Here is a 16,711-nt window from a genome sequence, read left to right on the forward strand (position 1 = left end):
TAAACTGAAATTTCAAAGGCTGTCAAAAATGTTTCATGAGCTCATAATCAGAGGGATCTTCTACCTTGAGTCATTTACCCACACATTCTTGATGGCTGTTTATTTTATATGTCAAGTCCAAGCGCCTCAGCAATAGTGGAACCCTCAGCTGTTTCCTGAAGTGGATTGTACTATGTCACAGGTGCATGTTATACTGGTGCTGCACCCTAGTGGTCTGAGTGCATATAGTTTGCTTTGAATGGAGAATTAGAGTAAGTTGTTTCTCAGATGTTTAACAGCTAAATTAATGCTTTGTTTCGTTAATTTGAATCATCAGTACGCATGTAAGAAACCCAGTAAGTCTACATTGGCACACCTACATGGGCCGTGTTTTTGTCACAGGTGCAACGGAGTCAGCCATTTCAGACATGCAGGCCTATATGGACATGTTAAACCCGGACATTGGCACTGACGCGCCAAAGAGGAGTGAGATGCCTGCTGATGCCGCCTCCAAGCCCCCGCCCCCGCCCCCACCGACCTATCCGGCCCCGCCTCCCCCACAGACTCCCCCAGCGCCCCCTCCACCCCCGAGCTACCCGGCGCCTCTGCCCCCTAAGGAGCCGTCGTCTGCCGAGTTCCTGAAGGTGAAAGGCAACTTGCGGCATGTGGAGCGCAAGAGCAGCAAGAGGGAGGTGAGTACATTGGTGATGAGCTCCAAAGATGAATCCATTTATAAGTTGATAGCTTCATCTTGAGGGAAATCTCTTGAGAATTCCTGGAATTACCTTTTATTTTGGAACAGGAGTCAAACAGTTTTATTGTGCAGAAATAGTTCAATTCAATCTCACCCGCTGGCTTATTTGCATTTTAAAGTCTAGCAAACAATGTAGTAAACAATGTAGCTCAATTTTTTTTCATTAAAACATCCCATGTTCTTGTAAAAATTAAACTTCTCAAAGTAGTTTTGTGACTCTGTGACATGATGAACGATATGGAAAATCCCTACAAAGAAGACGGATCAGGTGTTTGGGATAAATTGGCCATTCCCTGCTATTTTTTCTCCCGTGTCTAATCAGTCGGGATGTTACTCTTGTGTAACAATGTGCCTTGTCAGGGCTCCCACAGTGGTGTTATTGTATTAGCATGGCTAACGAGGCTAACAGAGATGCTCATTACCGTTGCAGGTCCTCTGGGTTGTCACACAGTGGCTGTTGTGATGAGTTCGCTCTTAATTCCAGTAATTAATCTGGCTTCAGATCACTCAAAAGAAGTGTGTCAAGAGTTGACAGGAGGGGGAATTGCTGCTTCTGGTGGTTCAGTGCCGCTACACAATACATTAAAACTGGTTGTGAAATTGTTTAGAGAACATTGTAATTACGACAAAGATGACCAAGAGAGATGAGAGATCACTTTCACCTCATGAAGAATTTATATCCTGATTGTTACCATATCTACTCGTTTGATGACAGCAAGAAACAAGCCTTTCTCTAGCTGTATGACCAAAGTTGCTTTAGCTTTAATGTTAAATGTAGACAAATATAACAAGATTAACAACTGTTTGAAACACAGCACAGTAATTGTCACATGGTGCACCATCCTAGTCAGCCTAGTCAGAGGTTGACGGTGCTGCACTGTTTCTTTTAAAGGCGATATAAAGTCAGGGATTAGCAGTAGCAGCTGATTTGCAGGAAAAATCCATCATTCAGACAGAGACAGAGGGTGTGTGTAGAGATCCTCTATGCAAAGCATGTTGTTTTTAGTTGGTATAAAGTCCACAGGTGTGTGTGTGTGTGTGTGTGTGTGTGTGTGTGTGTGTGTGTGTGTGTGTGTGTTTGTGTGTGCGACACACACCATATTAGGGAGACATTTTTAATTAGTGCCACCCCCTCTCCTCTCTCCACCCCCCGTTACCCTGGGCTGGTACCCAGGTGACCAGCCCGGGGCGCGCCCTCATTAACAATGTAACAAAAGCCAGTGCTCTGAACACATGCACACAGAAACACACACACACACACACACACACACACACACAAGGGCACACAATCAAGATCAGCGTGTACCATATACATTGGGAAAAACAATCTGCCTCGGGCACCATAGTAACAGGGAACAGTAACCTCATCCTGGGACACAGTCGATCAGATCGACCAATCTCACAGCCCATAGACATGTTGCAGGTTGGTGTGTAGAAAACAGAGGAGGAAACCTGTTGACTGCAGGTTTAAGTTTGTTTCTGCTGCGTTTGTTTATGACTATATCACCATTCTCTGCTGCTGCTGCTGCTTCCACTTGTACCTCATTTGTCTGTATTTGATTTGACTGAAGTCAAATTTTTCGTGTGGAGCTGCCACACAAATCCTTTGCCTCTGACGTTTTCTTATTGTTTAAATCTACTCCACGAAAGCTGGACTTTGAAATCTCACTCATGATTAGTATATTTTCCGCCCTTTTTTTTTTTTTTTCTTTTGCTGCTAATTTCGGGGAACTGAAGGATAGAATATTCTAATACTCTTAAAGCCTGAGAGATTTGAGTGCCGTCGGCCATGCTGAGGGCAGCACCTGGGTCTTTGTGTTTTGCATAAGAGGCAGTGGACAGGGTTGGGGAGTGGTTGTTCTGCGGAGTGGTGGTGACATCATTGCCACTGCTGTGGCCGGCCTGATAGGTTATTGATGAGGCCTATGGGTAAAGTGAGAGGGCAGGTAGAGTGACAGGCGTAGCGCTGAGCGGAGAGGAGGTGACGCTGTGGATTTGGTGACAGCTACTCCCTGAGCTCGACTGGGTTTTGTGGAGACCGGAGGAGAGGATTCTGAACGTGAGGTAAGGTGTTCTGGGGGAGAGCAAAAAAGTAATGTAATGTATTATTGTTATTACAGATACAAAGATTTTACAAGTAGCTTTGTGTAATTTGGCTGATCTCCAGGTTCTGGAGCTGTTTGAGCTGCCGTGTGGTTGGACACTGAATGTGTTACATCTGTTGCCATGTTTTAATTGTGTATTTTTCTTTGCCTTTATTGCTGTAGCGTACTTGTTGTTAAGCACGCAATGCACCTCTTTATTCTTTTTAAACTGACAAAGCCTTCCTGTGTAGCACCTTTGCTTTCGCAAAACCACATGCAAATATTCTGAACAATGGCGAACCACAACCTTTTAAGCAACCCATTGCTATTGCATACAAATTCATTAGACTGTAAAAGCAATAATATAACAATGACTTTATGCTGACAGACAGATCCGTATGTGAAGGAGAGGAAGCCTGTCTGTGTGTGCGTGTGTGTGTCTGTGTGCATGTTTGTGTGTACATACGCTTTGTACATTTGCTATTGTCAGTCCACCTCCCTGGAGGATGACAATCAAACCATCTGTAGCGCTCCCCCGCTCACATTACCCTCCCACCTGATGAGTGCTCAGGGACCATTTCTTTGACAGCAGACATGAGTCAACAAAACGAAACAGGCTTATTGGAACTCAGAACATGACACCACAAAGGAGGAGAGGTCAGGGGTCAGCTGTCAATTATTTCCGCTCACGCTAACAATGGACATCTGCTTGACGTCTGAGGTCAGGATTTCGTGAAAAGTCATAGCGTCTGTAAGCATTAAGATGTAAATGAGCGCAAGTCTGATGCTGGTGTCTGTATTTGAAAGGCAAAGTAACGATACAATTCGCTATGATGGCTGAGGCATGCTTACAGTTGACAGCTTCCCTCTCAAAAAGATGAGGATACATGGGGCTTCCTTTTGAACATTTGCACACAATTGTGTAGTTTTTTTGTCAGAAACATTGATTCCTAAGAAAAGATTAAATGCAAAGTTCTTCTGCCAAGTACTACATGCAAATGCGAGGCTTTTTGCATTAGGAAAATGTGTCCACAGATTGACCTGAGATGCATGTTAGCCAACCATCATCTTAGCCACCACTAACTTAAATACATACAGTCATCACAATATGGCAATAAGTGCAATTTCCAAATTGCTGAAGCTGTAATATGTTGATAAAGGTAAAAGTACCGTTGAGCTGCAGAGATGCAAGCCTTGTTCTCTAAATGTAAGAAAACACCTTTGTTTGGTTGAGTGTCAGAATTTCACGTAATCATCATCATATCATAGATTTTTTTTGTGAAAATTAAAATTGTCACGCAAAAAATGGTCATTCACATATCTGCGACATAACTGTGACAGGACTTTATTCATTGAGCCTGCAAATGCAGCATACAGTGAAGACTCTCTGATTGACAGAGGTTTGAGATCCTGCCTTTACAGCTCCAGTTGTCGGAGATAGATGTCAGAGCAGAAAGTTAGTGACCTCTGACCCCGCTCTGTGGACGGGAGGGTGTGAACTCTTGTGTTCTTTGGCCCCGAGGTCTTCACATGAAACATAAACACTAATGTGTTACTGGAACTTAATAAAAGCCTTGTGTGGTTATTCAAATAAGGCCGCTTTGGTCACACATGAGCGCTAATCTGGCAACAAGAGCTTCTCAATATGTCTTACAGAAGTTAATTCCAAAAGCACTGTTCAGCCATTTTTAAATCATTTCCTGCCTTTCACCACTCAGTAATCCTAAAACATGTTTATGACGTCAGGTTATATCCTTATGGTTTGTCTCTATTAGTTTTAATGAATGCTTGTTAACCTACTGATTTACCACCAAACTTTAATGTTTCTGTTATTTTGTCAGCTGAAGATCCATGTTTGTAGCTAATATTTGAGAGATTTGAGAATGTTTGAGTTTTTGGGACAGTGAAATCTTGGAACCTGATTTCACTTCGGACAACGAATAGTAATAGCTTTTTCAGTAATGACAAATATCCTGATTGTTTTCTTGGTTGTTTATTTTTTCCTGTACAATGCCAAAAAAAAAAAAAGTTGAGAGCCCAGGGTGACATCTCCAAACCCAGAAATATTCAGTTTACACTCAGATGAGACAGACAACTGCAGCAATCATCACATGGAAGCAGTCGGTACCAGGGATTGTTTGGTTATTCAGAAATCAAAAGGATTGACAATTTACTTCAGACAGATCTTGAGAGGAACTCAAAGAAAAGAAAGAAATAGTTAAATATGAAACAAATATGGCCGTAAAAATAATATTGCAATATTCTTATTGCGATAAATGATTTACATATGGTCATCTTAAAATCTCCTCAGATGTACTTAATAAATACTAGGAATGGACCTTGTTTGACCAAATACAGCAATATCAAAATTGCAACAATTTTGTAGGGATAACTACTGGTACTTTAACAAATTATTAAATAAATTATCTTCAGTAATGTGGATATAATAAATTCTTAATGAAATCTTTCTATTTCACTGTCATCGTTTCATCTCTTCAGCAGCTAACTCCAGGAGAAGGCCACGACAAACTGCGGCGTGTGGACTCAAACAGGAAGTCGAGGAGCTTCAGCAAACAGCCCAGCACTGGGGACTACTACAAGGCCCTGGGCAGCGACACAGCTGAGCCCCGCGGGAGCAAAGCCATGGCGCCCAACGAGGAGGTAAGCCAGATCTCTGCTGTTTATAATGGCGCCAACATGTTCAGCTTTATTTGCCTTAGGAGATTGTAAAAAAAAAAAGCTGTCGCAAAACAGTGGGTCTGTATCTCTCTGGACTCCCCTTAATTACCATAAATAAATAAGTGCTGACCTGATGTGTGAGAGGAAGCATTATTTTAAAAGCTGTAAATGTTTGTTTTTTTTATTATATGATTCATGGTGTAGCATGGAAACACACATATTGAGATTTCAGATGGCGTTTGCTACAATGTGTTCATGTGTATTATAAAGAAATTAAAAAACACATGTTGGTCATGATGTAACACGTGTTTACAGCCAGTCATCTGACATCGGCTCATAAAAAGTCTCCTCACAAACTCAGTGGTCACATCCATTTGGTATAAGGCAGCTTTGTTCATCAGGGCAGCAGCTCATTTTAGACGAGGTGTGATATTACTAAGTTGCTTTTTTACTCACTACATGAAATTACAACATATAGAGTATATATAGAATAGTATCTGGATTGTATCCCTACTGAATATTGGCATAGGAATTGTCGGTTTAATATACTGTGTGCTCGTTGTCTTGCTCAGGGTTGTGGGCCCCTTTTTATATAAAAAGCTCCTACTCAGGGCGAGCTGTAGCTTCCTTACTGATGGTGCGTTGGCATTGGGTTACCACACTGGCGGCTGTATTTGCCTGTACATTATGCCACTCAGCATGTTACATAATCTTGTGTCCTCTTGAGCTTTTGTTCGCCACCTCATGCAAACAGCCGCCTCATTTCCATTGCCTCTTGAGTCTCCACCCCGCTGTGTAAACTGTCCAAGAACCTACAATGGAACAAACGCAGGACAATCCCAAGAGAGCACTTAGCAGGAAGTCACCTATGACCAGATGTCCTATAGAAAGAACAATGCCACTGGATCTCTTATAATCTTGTTAGAATTCAATTTGTGAGTGTCTATGGCCAAGGATCTGTCGTGCGTACAAGTTTATCTTGTTATATCGTCACGATTTGCCCCATTTCCTTTTATTAGTGAATTCTTGCCTATTTTTAATTGAGAGGAGGAGGTGATTAACCTACAAACAAGTCAATTTAATTCAATTAACCTTGACATTCACACATGGAAAACATTTAGAAAAATGTAATCCCCAGAAACACTTTGATTAACTACAGTTTATTTCAAATTTGGCAATAAAGGCTCACACATATAACATGTAAGAGACCTTATTATTTAATTCTTATTTGAACTGTAGATGGAAATTATATTTGATTGTAATTTAAGCATTTTAATAAGGCTTCTGCTGACTCTGGTGCTACTTATTACTTTTGCTTTGGCTCAAGTAGCTCAAAAAGACAACAAAAAGAAAAAGGTCTGATGATATTAAGAACCTCCTCATTCATTTTTGCTCCACATGAAATGAACAATCTTTGTAATGTCTAAAGTTCTCAATATTTTATTAAGACTTTAGTATCTAGGTTACTGACTCGGGGTAAATTGTGAGCATGTCTCAGATTTAAAATGGATGTTTCTTGTAGCTTCCTCTGATTATTGTTGTTGTTATTGATATGATATGCAACACAACAGATTTTGTTTTCTCATGAAAGACGTTTGCAGCAGTAAATCTTTGAGATACTACATTACAAGATAAAATCTTCCTGTCATTTTTTGTGCCCTAAAAAATATTTATTAGGATACATTTCTTTCAGCATGCGCTCCCTAAGATTATTGGTTCAGCTACCTGTTTGCTGCCACATACCTCCACAGCCAGCTGAATGAATAGAGTCTGTTAGACTCTCATCACTGTCCCTGGGGAGGTGTTTTTTCTAATCTCATGGGTATCAGGACAAGGGGCGTTCTCGGTGATATGGGGTGCAATCCGCATTGATCCAATTAAGGCCTCAGTGGGGCCCCTCCTGGTCTCAGAGGCACCCTAGCAGATGGACCGGCTAATCAACGGGAGCAACGGCACGTGCTGCCAAGACCCATCTGGACACAGCCCCCACACCCAACTCTCTGGGGGGTTTGAAAAGTAAAGGGGGGAAACAATGACGAGCACGCGTCGGAAGAATAAAGGAGGGTGGGGTCGAGTTAAATGTCATGGTCCATTAATTTGCCTCCAGCAGAGTTATGGCACGCTTTCAGAGCGTGTCAGACACGTGCGGCTGGGTGAGGGGGGGTTAAATCACTATCACTTGCAGTGGCAGATGGCTCCTTCCCCTCTGTTTTCCCTCAGAGTTCCCCCTAGAGATTAGGGCATATTAGCTCTGTTATTAGCAATGGGGTATTATGTCTTTTATGAGTTGATTAAATACGGCAGGAAGCAGAGGGAGGACACATCTAATAAGGCTGCGGTGCATCTGTCACTGCCGACGGTCTCTGTGCAAGAATTTACTGCTCACTCATCCCAGCAGGAGTTCTGACAGGCATGCCTGTGCAAGGAGGGAAAGAAATTCGGTGTCACTGTTTCATGTTTACTTATTTACAATATATGAATAAATACATTTGTATTACACAATTGATAATTTTTTCATAACTCCAAAAATTTATTTTGAAGGAATAGCTATTTTTGGTCTATTTTTATTTTTGTCACTGGTATATCTGCATGTTTTTAGGATATCCAGCTGGCAAATCGGCGGCAAAAATCACCCAGATTACAAAGAAAGCTTTGGGAGCATTCAAGCGGACAATTTTATTTCATGGGCCGTCTGTCACTAAATATTGGCCGTACAGCAGTGTGGATGCCAGGAGAAACCCTGCCTGGCTGACTCAGACAAGCTAACGGGTATGAAATGTGGCTGATTCATTTCTTCTCTGATCAGGGCTCCGTGTTATTGGAGGAGCCTACGGAAAACCCCACCCACAGCTCGGAGAATGGCACCACAGACGAATCGATCCCTCCCCCACCTCCTCCGCCTCCGCCCCCTCTTCCGCCGAGCAACCCAACGCCAACGCCCCCTCCGCCTCCTCCACTGCCCCCGGAGACGCCAGCCACCCAGAATCACTCTGCCAGTGGCAGCTCCACCAACCAGCGACGCCCTTCTTCCTCATCCGGAAGTGAGTGTCACTTAACTTTCTTTTCTTTCTCCATTCTTTCATTTTTTTGTTTCCCTTCATTTCCTTCTTTTTTTCTGGCACCACACTTCTCTTAAAAGTTATTGAAAAAGGAAAAGGGAACCCCTTTTTTGCCGATAAAGTATGCACAGTTATTCCTAGAAGCAGGGCATCTCGTATTAAGGCCACAGTGCAATCCCACTGGGTAAAGATGAGTTGAGTCTGACCCTTGCATCCTAAATAACAGATTATAAATTAATGATGGAGGGCTACCATTACCCTGAGAACTGGTTTAGTGTTCAGCCATTTCCTTAAGTGGCCCGAGCTGCCCTGGATGCCCCTGCCTGACAGTGAGTCTGTTCTAATCGCAAACAAAATCTTAAAGTGAAACTCTCGCCAAAATGCAACTTAGGCTTTTTTTGTGAATGTACACGAGTCAAACCTTCGTGTAAAAGCATAATTGCAATGAAAGAGGCACTTTTAAGATTTACCATATTTTCGTTTTTGGGTCAAACTCATTTTAAATGGGATTGCTAGGGGCAAATTGGCGATAGCTATTTTTAAAACACTAAGAAGGCTCAACACAACGTGAAACTTTGCTCATAATATCACCAGGGTCTCTACACATGAACACGAGCATTGAGAACATTGTTTGTGTACGCAGAGTTTACTAAAAAGAAAGTTTTTTGAACAACTCACCTTAGCAGTAGCTTGTTCCGCTCCCAGTAGTCATGGCAGCCGAGAAGTGTCGATCTCAGAATGCGACGTAACCTGGAGGACAGTTAAGGTGGACCACTACTGTCTTCGGGCAACAACTATCCACGCGATATCTTACGTGACTTTTCCGGCTTTTGATTTTAGTATTGTTTCTTATATGAGGCTCCTTTTTCAACTTCAAGGTCAATATTGTTTTTCGCTAAAGACAAAACAACAAATTATCCGTGCATTTATATGGAACTAAGCTTTAGAAGCGGTCAACCTTAACTGTCCTCCATGTTACGTTGGGACAATGGCAGGACGGCGGCAAGCGAAAGAAACATCTGCTAACGTGAGTTGTCCACAAACTCTCTTTTTGGTAAACTCTGTGTACACAAACAATGAACTCAATGCTCGTGTTCATGTGTAGAGACCCTGGTGATACTACGTGCAAAGTTTCATGTTGTGTCGAGCCTTCTTAGTTTTTTAAAAATAGCGATTTTGATGCTAGCTTAGTATTTGCGTATTTTGATGCTATTGCTAATTTGCTCGTAGCAATCCCATTTAAAATTAGTTTGACCCAAAAACGAAAATATGGTAAATCTTAGAAGTGCCTCTTTCATCGTAATTATGCATTTCACAAAGGTTTGACTCATATACATTCACAAAAAAAGCCTAGGTTGCATTTTGGCGAAAGTTTTACTTTAACTTTTGTGTGATATTGAGAGTCTTGAAAATGTTGGGGTTTGACAAGTTTGACCAGTGCAATGTCTTTATCTAATATACGTGATCTAGGTCCCAGAATATCACCCATCGAGCTCTGAAAATGTAAACGTTGGTTAAATTTGATCATGCCCAATGAAATGTGTGATCCCTTCAAAGTTTAAGCTTAACTTAGTATTAATATAATTTCTCACAGCCATGTTTCAAAGGACCTCTAGATGATAATAATTCAACCACAAGATAAAAAGCTGAGAAATTAATTATTAAACACTACATAACATATAACAAACCTGGAAGCCAATTAAGCGCAGCCATCATATAATAGAAACCCAAATAGCTTGTCACACACTTCTGACTTTTGAACCTCATGGAAGATAAGGAAACCGTCCCAATGTTAGTATTGTTTATCAGAAAATGGGTAAATAAGTGAAACCTTGGGCCTGTCAGGTCGCATAGGGATCCAAGATGACTGGGCATGCAATATTTGCGCAAACATCAAGCAGTAAAATAAAGAGCAACCTTTTTTCCTTGTGGATGAAAATGGACAGTATTGTTGTGATGCAGTTCTAGTCTTGTTCTTTGTGTCTGCTAGTATTACCCAATCTCTCCCCATTAACCCCTTCATGTACATTTCTGTTTACATGTTCCTTCTTTCACCTGCTCCTTCTCCACCTGTTTCTCTCCCTTTTTTGTGTGTGTGTGTGTGTTTTTTTGTTTTGTTTTGTTTTGTTTTTTGTTCTCACTGCTGCTCTGTCAAGGTGGGAATTTGTCTGCCACTCAGACAGAGGGAGGGGCGCCGAAACAAATGAAGAGTAAGTACAGACGGTGAAACGGCTGTCACACATATCTAATTTGGAATACGCAGTGGGCCTTAATAATATTATTTTAAAAACCATAATGTAGAGTCTGAAGCAGTCCTAAATATGTTGTGTCTGTCACTCACATCACATCTATTTTAAAGGAAGTGATGCATTTTTTATTTCTGACAGAAGAAAAAAAGTCTTATGTTCAGATTAAATTGAAGAACTGTGTAGATGGCCGCCATGGCTACACAGACAAAAGAGCAGCACCTACAGAAAGCAGCTGTAGGCATCAAGTGAACTTGCCTGAATGCTCTGTTTAATTTCTTAAATGTTAAAATATATTAAGAAGAGTCTTTCCAGTGCACCACAGACTGACATACTTATCACCTGTACTCTGGTTGGAGAATATACTCTAAACTCGACCACATTTTTTTTTGATAAAATGAAATTTATAAAGAAAATGAATTGCACCAAACTGTGTTTCTCATGACAGGATGTTATATTTAATAAAAACAGACACATGGTGTAAAGACAATAAAAACAGGATTGGTTAGTTTCAAACAGCTTTTCTGTTAAGAAGCTGGTGAGGAAGCTCATTATCTCAAACAAAGGTTTAAGTGAAGGATCAATTACAGTATTTGGCTTCAGCTTTGTGTGGCTACTAACAAGCAGCTCAGGACAATATACAGTACAGTGGTTTTTTTTTATAAACCAGCAATAAACGCCAACTTAAATAAAGCTGTAAACTATCAATTGCTTAATTTAGGCACCTTTTTACGATCTACGTATTTTATCTTTACGCTTTGTTCACCAAATGTCTAAGCTGTCTCATCCATTCATTGCCCGGCCTGCTTCCTAATGGTAGGATAGCAATAGAATACTTGTGGCTAAAGACCGGTGTGTGCTCGCTAATGGCTTGTTTTGCGCTTCAGCGTTAATCAGGCAATAAACGGACAGTGAGGTGGTCATAAAGTTAAAAGCCATCAACACATCTGAGAGCTCATGATGAGTTTACAGCTCCGATGCCTGTTGAGATGACGGCCGCAAACCAGGTGGCTGATTGAAATGGCGCCGCAACAATGTAAACGGCTTTAAGTCCGCTGTTGTTTTCTACTGATGAACAGGAGGAAGAGGATATAACTCTCTATACTGTACAGGACACATCTTCAACAGAAGTGCTAAGGAGCAGCGTGTGCCCACTAACGACATGATTCGCTCCAAAGCGCCAATCAGGTAGTAAACGGGCCGTTGGCTGGCCATAAAAATTAAAAGCCACCAACACATCTGAGAGCTAGAGCTGGGTTTACAGCTCAGATGCTCATTGTGATGACAGCAACAAACCAGCTGGCAGTAGAGAGAAGTTCCTTATTGTTTTCTACTGATTAACAGGACGGACAGGATCTTGCTTTTTACATCACGAGACACGGAGCAGCTATCAGACAGATGCAGACATTCTTGACTATCCGACACGGAGCAGAAAACCTTTCGAGCTGAGATGAGGCGATTTGTCAAATGTTCTCTACCTGTCACAGCTCCTGTCACGCCCTCCTTTACACACTCACTAGCAGACCTGCCGTCCACACCCGTTGCCTAAACAGTAACTTGCACAAACACACAACCTTTGACTCAAAAAAAAAACGCATGAATAACGAAGGTGTATGGAAACGGATATGAGCACACTATCCTTTTAGCCTTTAAACGGATCTGGTTGTGGAGCTCTGCAATGAAAATCTGTCAGGGGAGAAATGGGCGAAGGTAGGCTGTATATATTGCCATAGTTACAATAGAACTTGTGTTTCGTGGAGATTGATTCCCTTAAATTGAAGTGCAAGTATTTGTTACAAGAACTTATTGCACCCGGCAATGTAGATTTATTGAATAATGTACTCTGCTGACCGTATGTTTAAAGACCTGCGTGTTGTCGTAAAAGCGTGTCAGGGTTCAGCTTCCTTTTTTCCTGCCATCCATAAACTTTTCACAGGCAACAGTTTGAGTGTGTGTGATTGCACATTGTATAACGCCCGGGGGTTGTCAGTCTCCTTAATCCAGAGAATAAAAGGTGAGACTGAATGCTTGTCATGAATTCGTGTATGGTCATGTATTGGTCCGGTAGGGCGGACTAACAAGCTGGGGATTGAAGGGTGACTGTGTGTGTGTGTGTGTGTGTGTGCGTGTTAATTCCTGGCTGGCTTGCCAATGGCTCGCTGTCACTTCCAGTTACCGGTGATTCCCTTAGATTTCCCCCGACTGCGATGATGGGTCTTTAATGGAAAGCTGCTCTCTCCTCCCCACGAGAGAGAGAGAGAGAGAGAGAGAGAGAGAGGGACAGAGAGAGGGAGAGTAAGCGAGAGTGAGGAGGGGTGGCAGGCTAGCGAGGCTTTGTGTCCAGCCAGACCATTGTGGTCGACTCAACAGGGAACATTTTTACGGGAGGACTTTCTCTTTTTTTTTTCATTTCCATTCCCCGAGTAGAAATGAGGGATCAATGAGGGACTGAGGATATTTATTCATTGGAGGTTTACATTCGCTAAAACAGGTGAGGTAGCAGAGGGTTGTTGGTGTCTTCAGGCCAAAATGTGTTAAGTTTAAATGTTGTATAATATACATGTGTAGCTGCTGTAATAGGTACTTGTTGACGTCTGTTTAGACTTTTCCAGCCATTTTGGTCCTTGACCATAGACATTTGAGTTTGCTGTTTGAATACATTTGTATTTTGGTTATTCATGTGTAAATGTTGCCTTTTTGAAACGCTGATGCTATGCAAAACAGTGTATAATATAATTTAAGTGTGGCCTCACATGTAAGCACTACTTTGGTCTGATTGACAATCCAAAATTCTTTCACTTTGTTTGTCCTCTGAAAGTGAAAACAAAGTTGCTCTCTAACCGCATTAAAATCAGAGGTTGTAGTTGTATATATTTTACCACAGGCATTTAAAACATTTTAAAAAGTTAAAAGTTCAGGCGAAGCTTAGCTGTGTGTACGTCAGGTGACACTGTGAAAGACGTTGTGTGCCTCCTCTCTTTGGGTGCACTGTAGTGAAATAATTTTGACTTTGCTCCTCCCCTAATCCCGGCTCTCTGCAACTGTTGCCTAATGTGCTGAAATCTCATGGGTTCATTTGCATCTACTTTGAAATGTATTCAACAGAAGTTTGGTAGCTGGGAAGCCATTTGTTTAATCCAAATTGTGTCAAGGCATTTTCAGAGAGAAAAAACCTGAACCCCAATAGTTCTAAAGGTGAAGGACTTAAAAAAGAAATGCTTATCAATGAGAGACAGTGAGGCTCAGTTCACCATAATGACCACTCATCACTGTCCAGCGTTCTCCAGGTCAGCATTGTTACCTGCCTGATGGAATGAAATATTTAACACTGAAATGCCACCCAACCCTTCTCTCGCTCCCTCCTCTTCAGTGTATCTCTCTCACTCTCTCTGTTTCTCTCTCCCTCTATTCTGTCTTTCCTTCGACCCGGTTTCACTTTTCTGCTGCGTCCCTTTGTCCGCAGGCACAAAATCTTTCAACATGATGTCCCCCACTGGCGACAACTCAGAGCTGCTGGCAGAGATCAAAGCAGGGAAGAGCCTCAAGCCCACACCTCACAGTAAAGGCTACACCACCGTGTTTTCCAGCGGCGGACCCAACAATGTAGGTTCACAGCCTTCCTCCAGTGCCTATGATACATTTACACAGCAGACACTAAAGAATACCGAAGTGCTCATTTTAGAAATTCAGCCGCAACTTTTGCAATTACTTGTGCCTCTTGGTCTTCAAAGGATAATCCTACATATTTTGGCGTCTAAATGACTGATAGGTACAAAAGTTGGAATCGGTCCAGTAGAGCTGCACTGCCTGCAATGTAATCCTTGGGCACATCTACACCCATAAAATTACGTCCACTAAAAGTGCGAAGTGACAGGCGAACTGTCTGACATCATTGTGACAAAAATCCCTATGGAGCTTTTTTTTTAAAGAGTAAAATTCTTTTTGTTTAACTCGCAATAACCATTTCATGGTTTTCTTTAAAGCCACCAGACTCCGTCATACCATTCCACAGTAATGTTACCTCACACAATATGGGAGTCGCTGATATTCCGGTGCCTCGTTTGGTTTGTTTGTGTTGTTGTGTGACTGTGGTGATCTGAACCAATCGGTTAAAGACACGAAAATTCACATAAGGACCTGCTTCTTTTGCCTTTTTTTTAGGCAGAAAGAAGCACTTTACAAGGACGTACTTTGCCCATTTTGGGGCTTAGGTAATTTACTAGACCAATTTCAATACATTCTAATTTCAAACCTATTAGTCAGTTAGACACCAAATTATGTAAAAACAGGCCCAGGCTTAAGAATACTGGAATAACCCTTTATATCAATCAAGGAAAGAGACAAATCAAGCTTAATTTTAAATGATTGATCAAACATTGAGACATTTGTGATGTCTTTCTGAGTATCAATGTCTCTGACCTTGATGGAGACATCAGCCAATTCATGGAAAATCATCATGAAACGTACTGTCTATAGTATTTTATTTGAAATTCTAATTCTAATATATAGTTTCACAGAGAAAAACACAGTCTCAAATACTGATTTGTCCTGTTTCTGATAAATACCACATTGCATTGCTCCATTGTAACAGTGCGTCAGTCTATGATGTTGGCATTGGTCACTTATCAGACACAGTATAAGTTAAACTTTAGCTACTGTAAAGCTACAGTACTGTAAAGAAATGCTGACTAGAAGAACATGTCAGAATCTGGAAGAAGTCTTGCCATCCTGTGACACACACATTTTCCTCAGGAATTAATTTGTCACGTCCTGTGTTCTCCTGTCTATGTGTGTCTTTATTTTCTCCAGGGAAACTCCGCATCTCCACCAGACACGCGCACATCCAGCCCACCACCAAAGCCGTCATCCCCTCCACCATCCAATACATCACCTCCTGTCACCTCACCACCCACCACCCCTAGTCCCAGCCCCAGTCCAACTGGCTCAGGTTCCACCAGGACCATGTCGAGCTCTGCGAGCAACGAGCAACTGTCCTCCAACTCTGTGATCAATGGGAACAATGGTGGCGGCGCAGGAGGAGCAGATTCAGGGCGGAAGATGTCCCTCGCAGATGTGGAGGCTCTAGTGCCCACTCACGACGAACAGGGGAAAGCGATCCCTGAATGGAAGAGGCAGGTGATGGTGCGAAAGCTTCAGGTCAAGATGCAAGAGGAGGACGAGCACAAGCGCAAGGTAGGCAAGATGTTGCATGGCTGTAGAAAGGACTGGAGTTGTTTTGCTGTGTCTTTGCTATCCCATTTGTGATCCCATAAATCTAAAATGCTCAGTCACCATGACAATATGTGGTCTCAGTTTTAAATTATTGACAACACAAAGGGGATAGCTGCTGCTTGGATTTGAGTGTGGACTTTTTTTGGTGATTTTGAACAAAGAGGATGTATAAATGTATTTTTAGAATTCATGCATGACGTAAGTTTTGCACTCTTTTTGATTTTCCCAACAGTTAGTTGAAGGTGAAACATCCAATTGTAGTCAAGTGCACAAGTAATTTTTTCCATCTATTCGTATGGTGCCGTGATATTTGAAGGAGAGATATTCTGCAATGTCAGAGAAGCTGCCTTAGGGACTTGATTACTTTAACTGCCTTTTATAATCATCTTCACAACAAATGCCACAACCAAAGTTATTCAGGTTTTAGTTAGCACATCGAATTTGTTTCGCAAACAACTTTTGTTATGTCATGAGAATCAATGACATCCTGACCTCTTGGTTCGTCGCTTGATGAATGGTCACTGCAGTCTGTCGTAACATTATGTGTATTTAGAAAAGGTATCAATAAGTTATTCATCCTGTAGCAAGCGGAACACTTGTTAGTCCTGTGTAATACAAGAAGGACTCTATGCAATATGTGATTTGATTGATTAAAGTTGACTGATTAATAATGTATTG

The 16,711-nt window shown here is 41.7% G+C and overlaps 1 protein-coding gene across 5 annotated transcripts in view; it reads left to right on the forward strand.

Moving 5' to 3' along the window:
* espn (espin) overlaps positions 1–16,711 on the forward strand; it is a 42,520-nt gene that overhangs the window by 14,746 nt on the left and 11,063 nt on the right. For 2 of the 5 annotated variants that reach the window (XM_030424194.1, XM_030424192.1), the window contains exons 7-12: positions 382–671; positions 5,317–5,478; positions 8,303–8,537; positions 10,712–10,765; positions 14,265–14,404; positions 15,611–15,994. In XM_030424194.1, the coding sequence (XP_030280054.1) occupies positions 382–671; positions 5,317–5,478; positions 8,303–8,537; positions 10,712–10,765; positions 14,265–14,404; positions 15,611–15,994 (1,265 nt within the window). The remainder of the gene's footprint in view (positions 1–381; positions 672–5,316; positions 5,479–8,302; positions 8,538–10,711; positions 10,766–14,264; positions 14,405–15,610; positions 15,995–16,711) is intronic. The other 3 variants (XM_030424193.1, XM_030424196.1, XM_030424195.1) reach the window with 3 other exon arrangements.

This window comes from Sparus aurata, chromosome 7, assembly GCF_900880675.1.
Source record: "Sparus aurata chromosome 7, fSpaAur1.1, whole genome shotgun sequence".
Classification (NCBI taxonomy): Eukaryota; Metazoa; Chordata; class Actinopteri; order Spariformes; family Sparidae; genus Sparus; species Sparus aurata.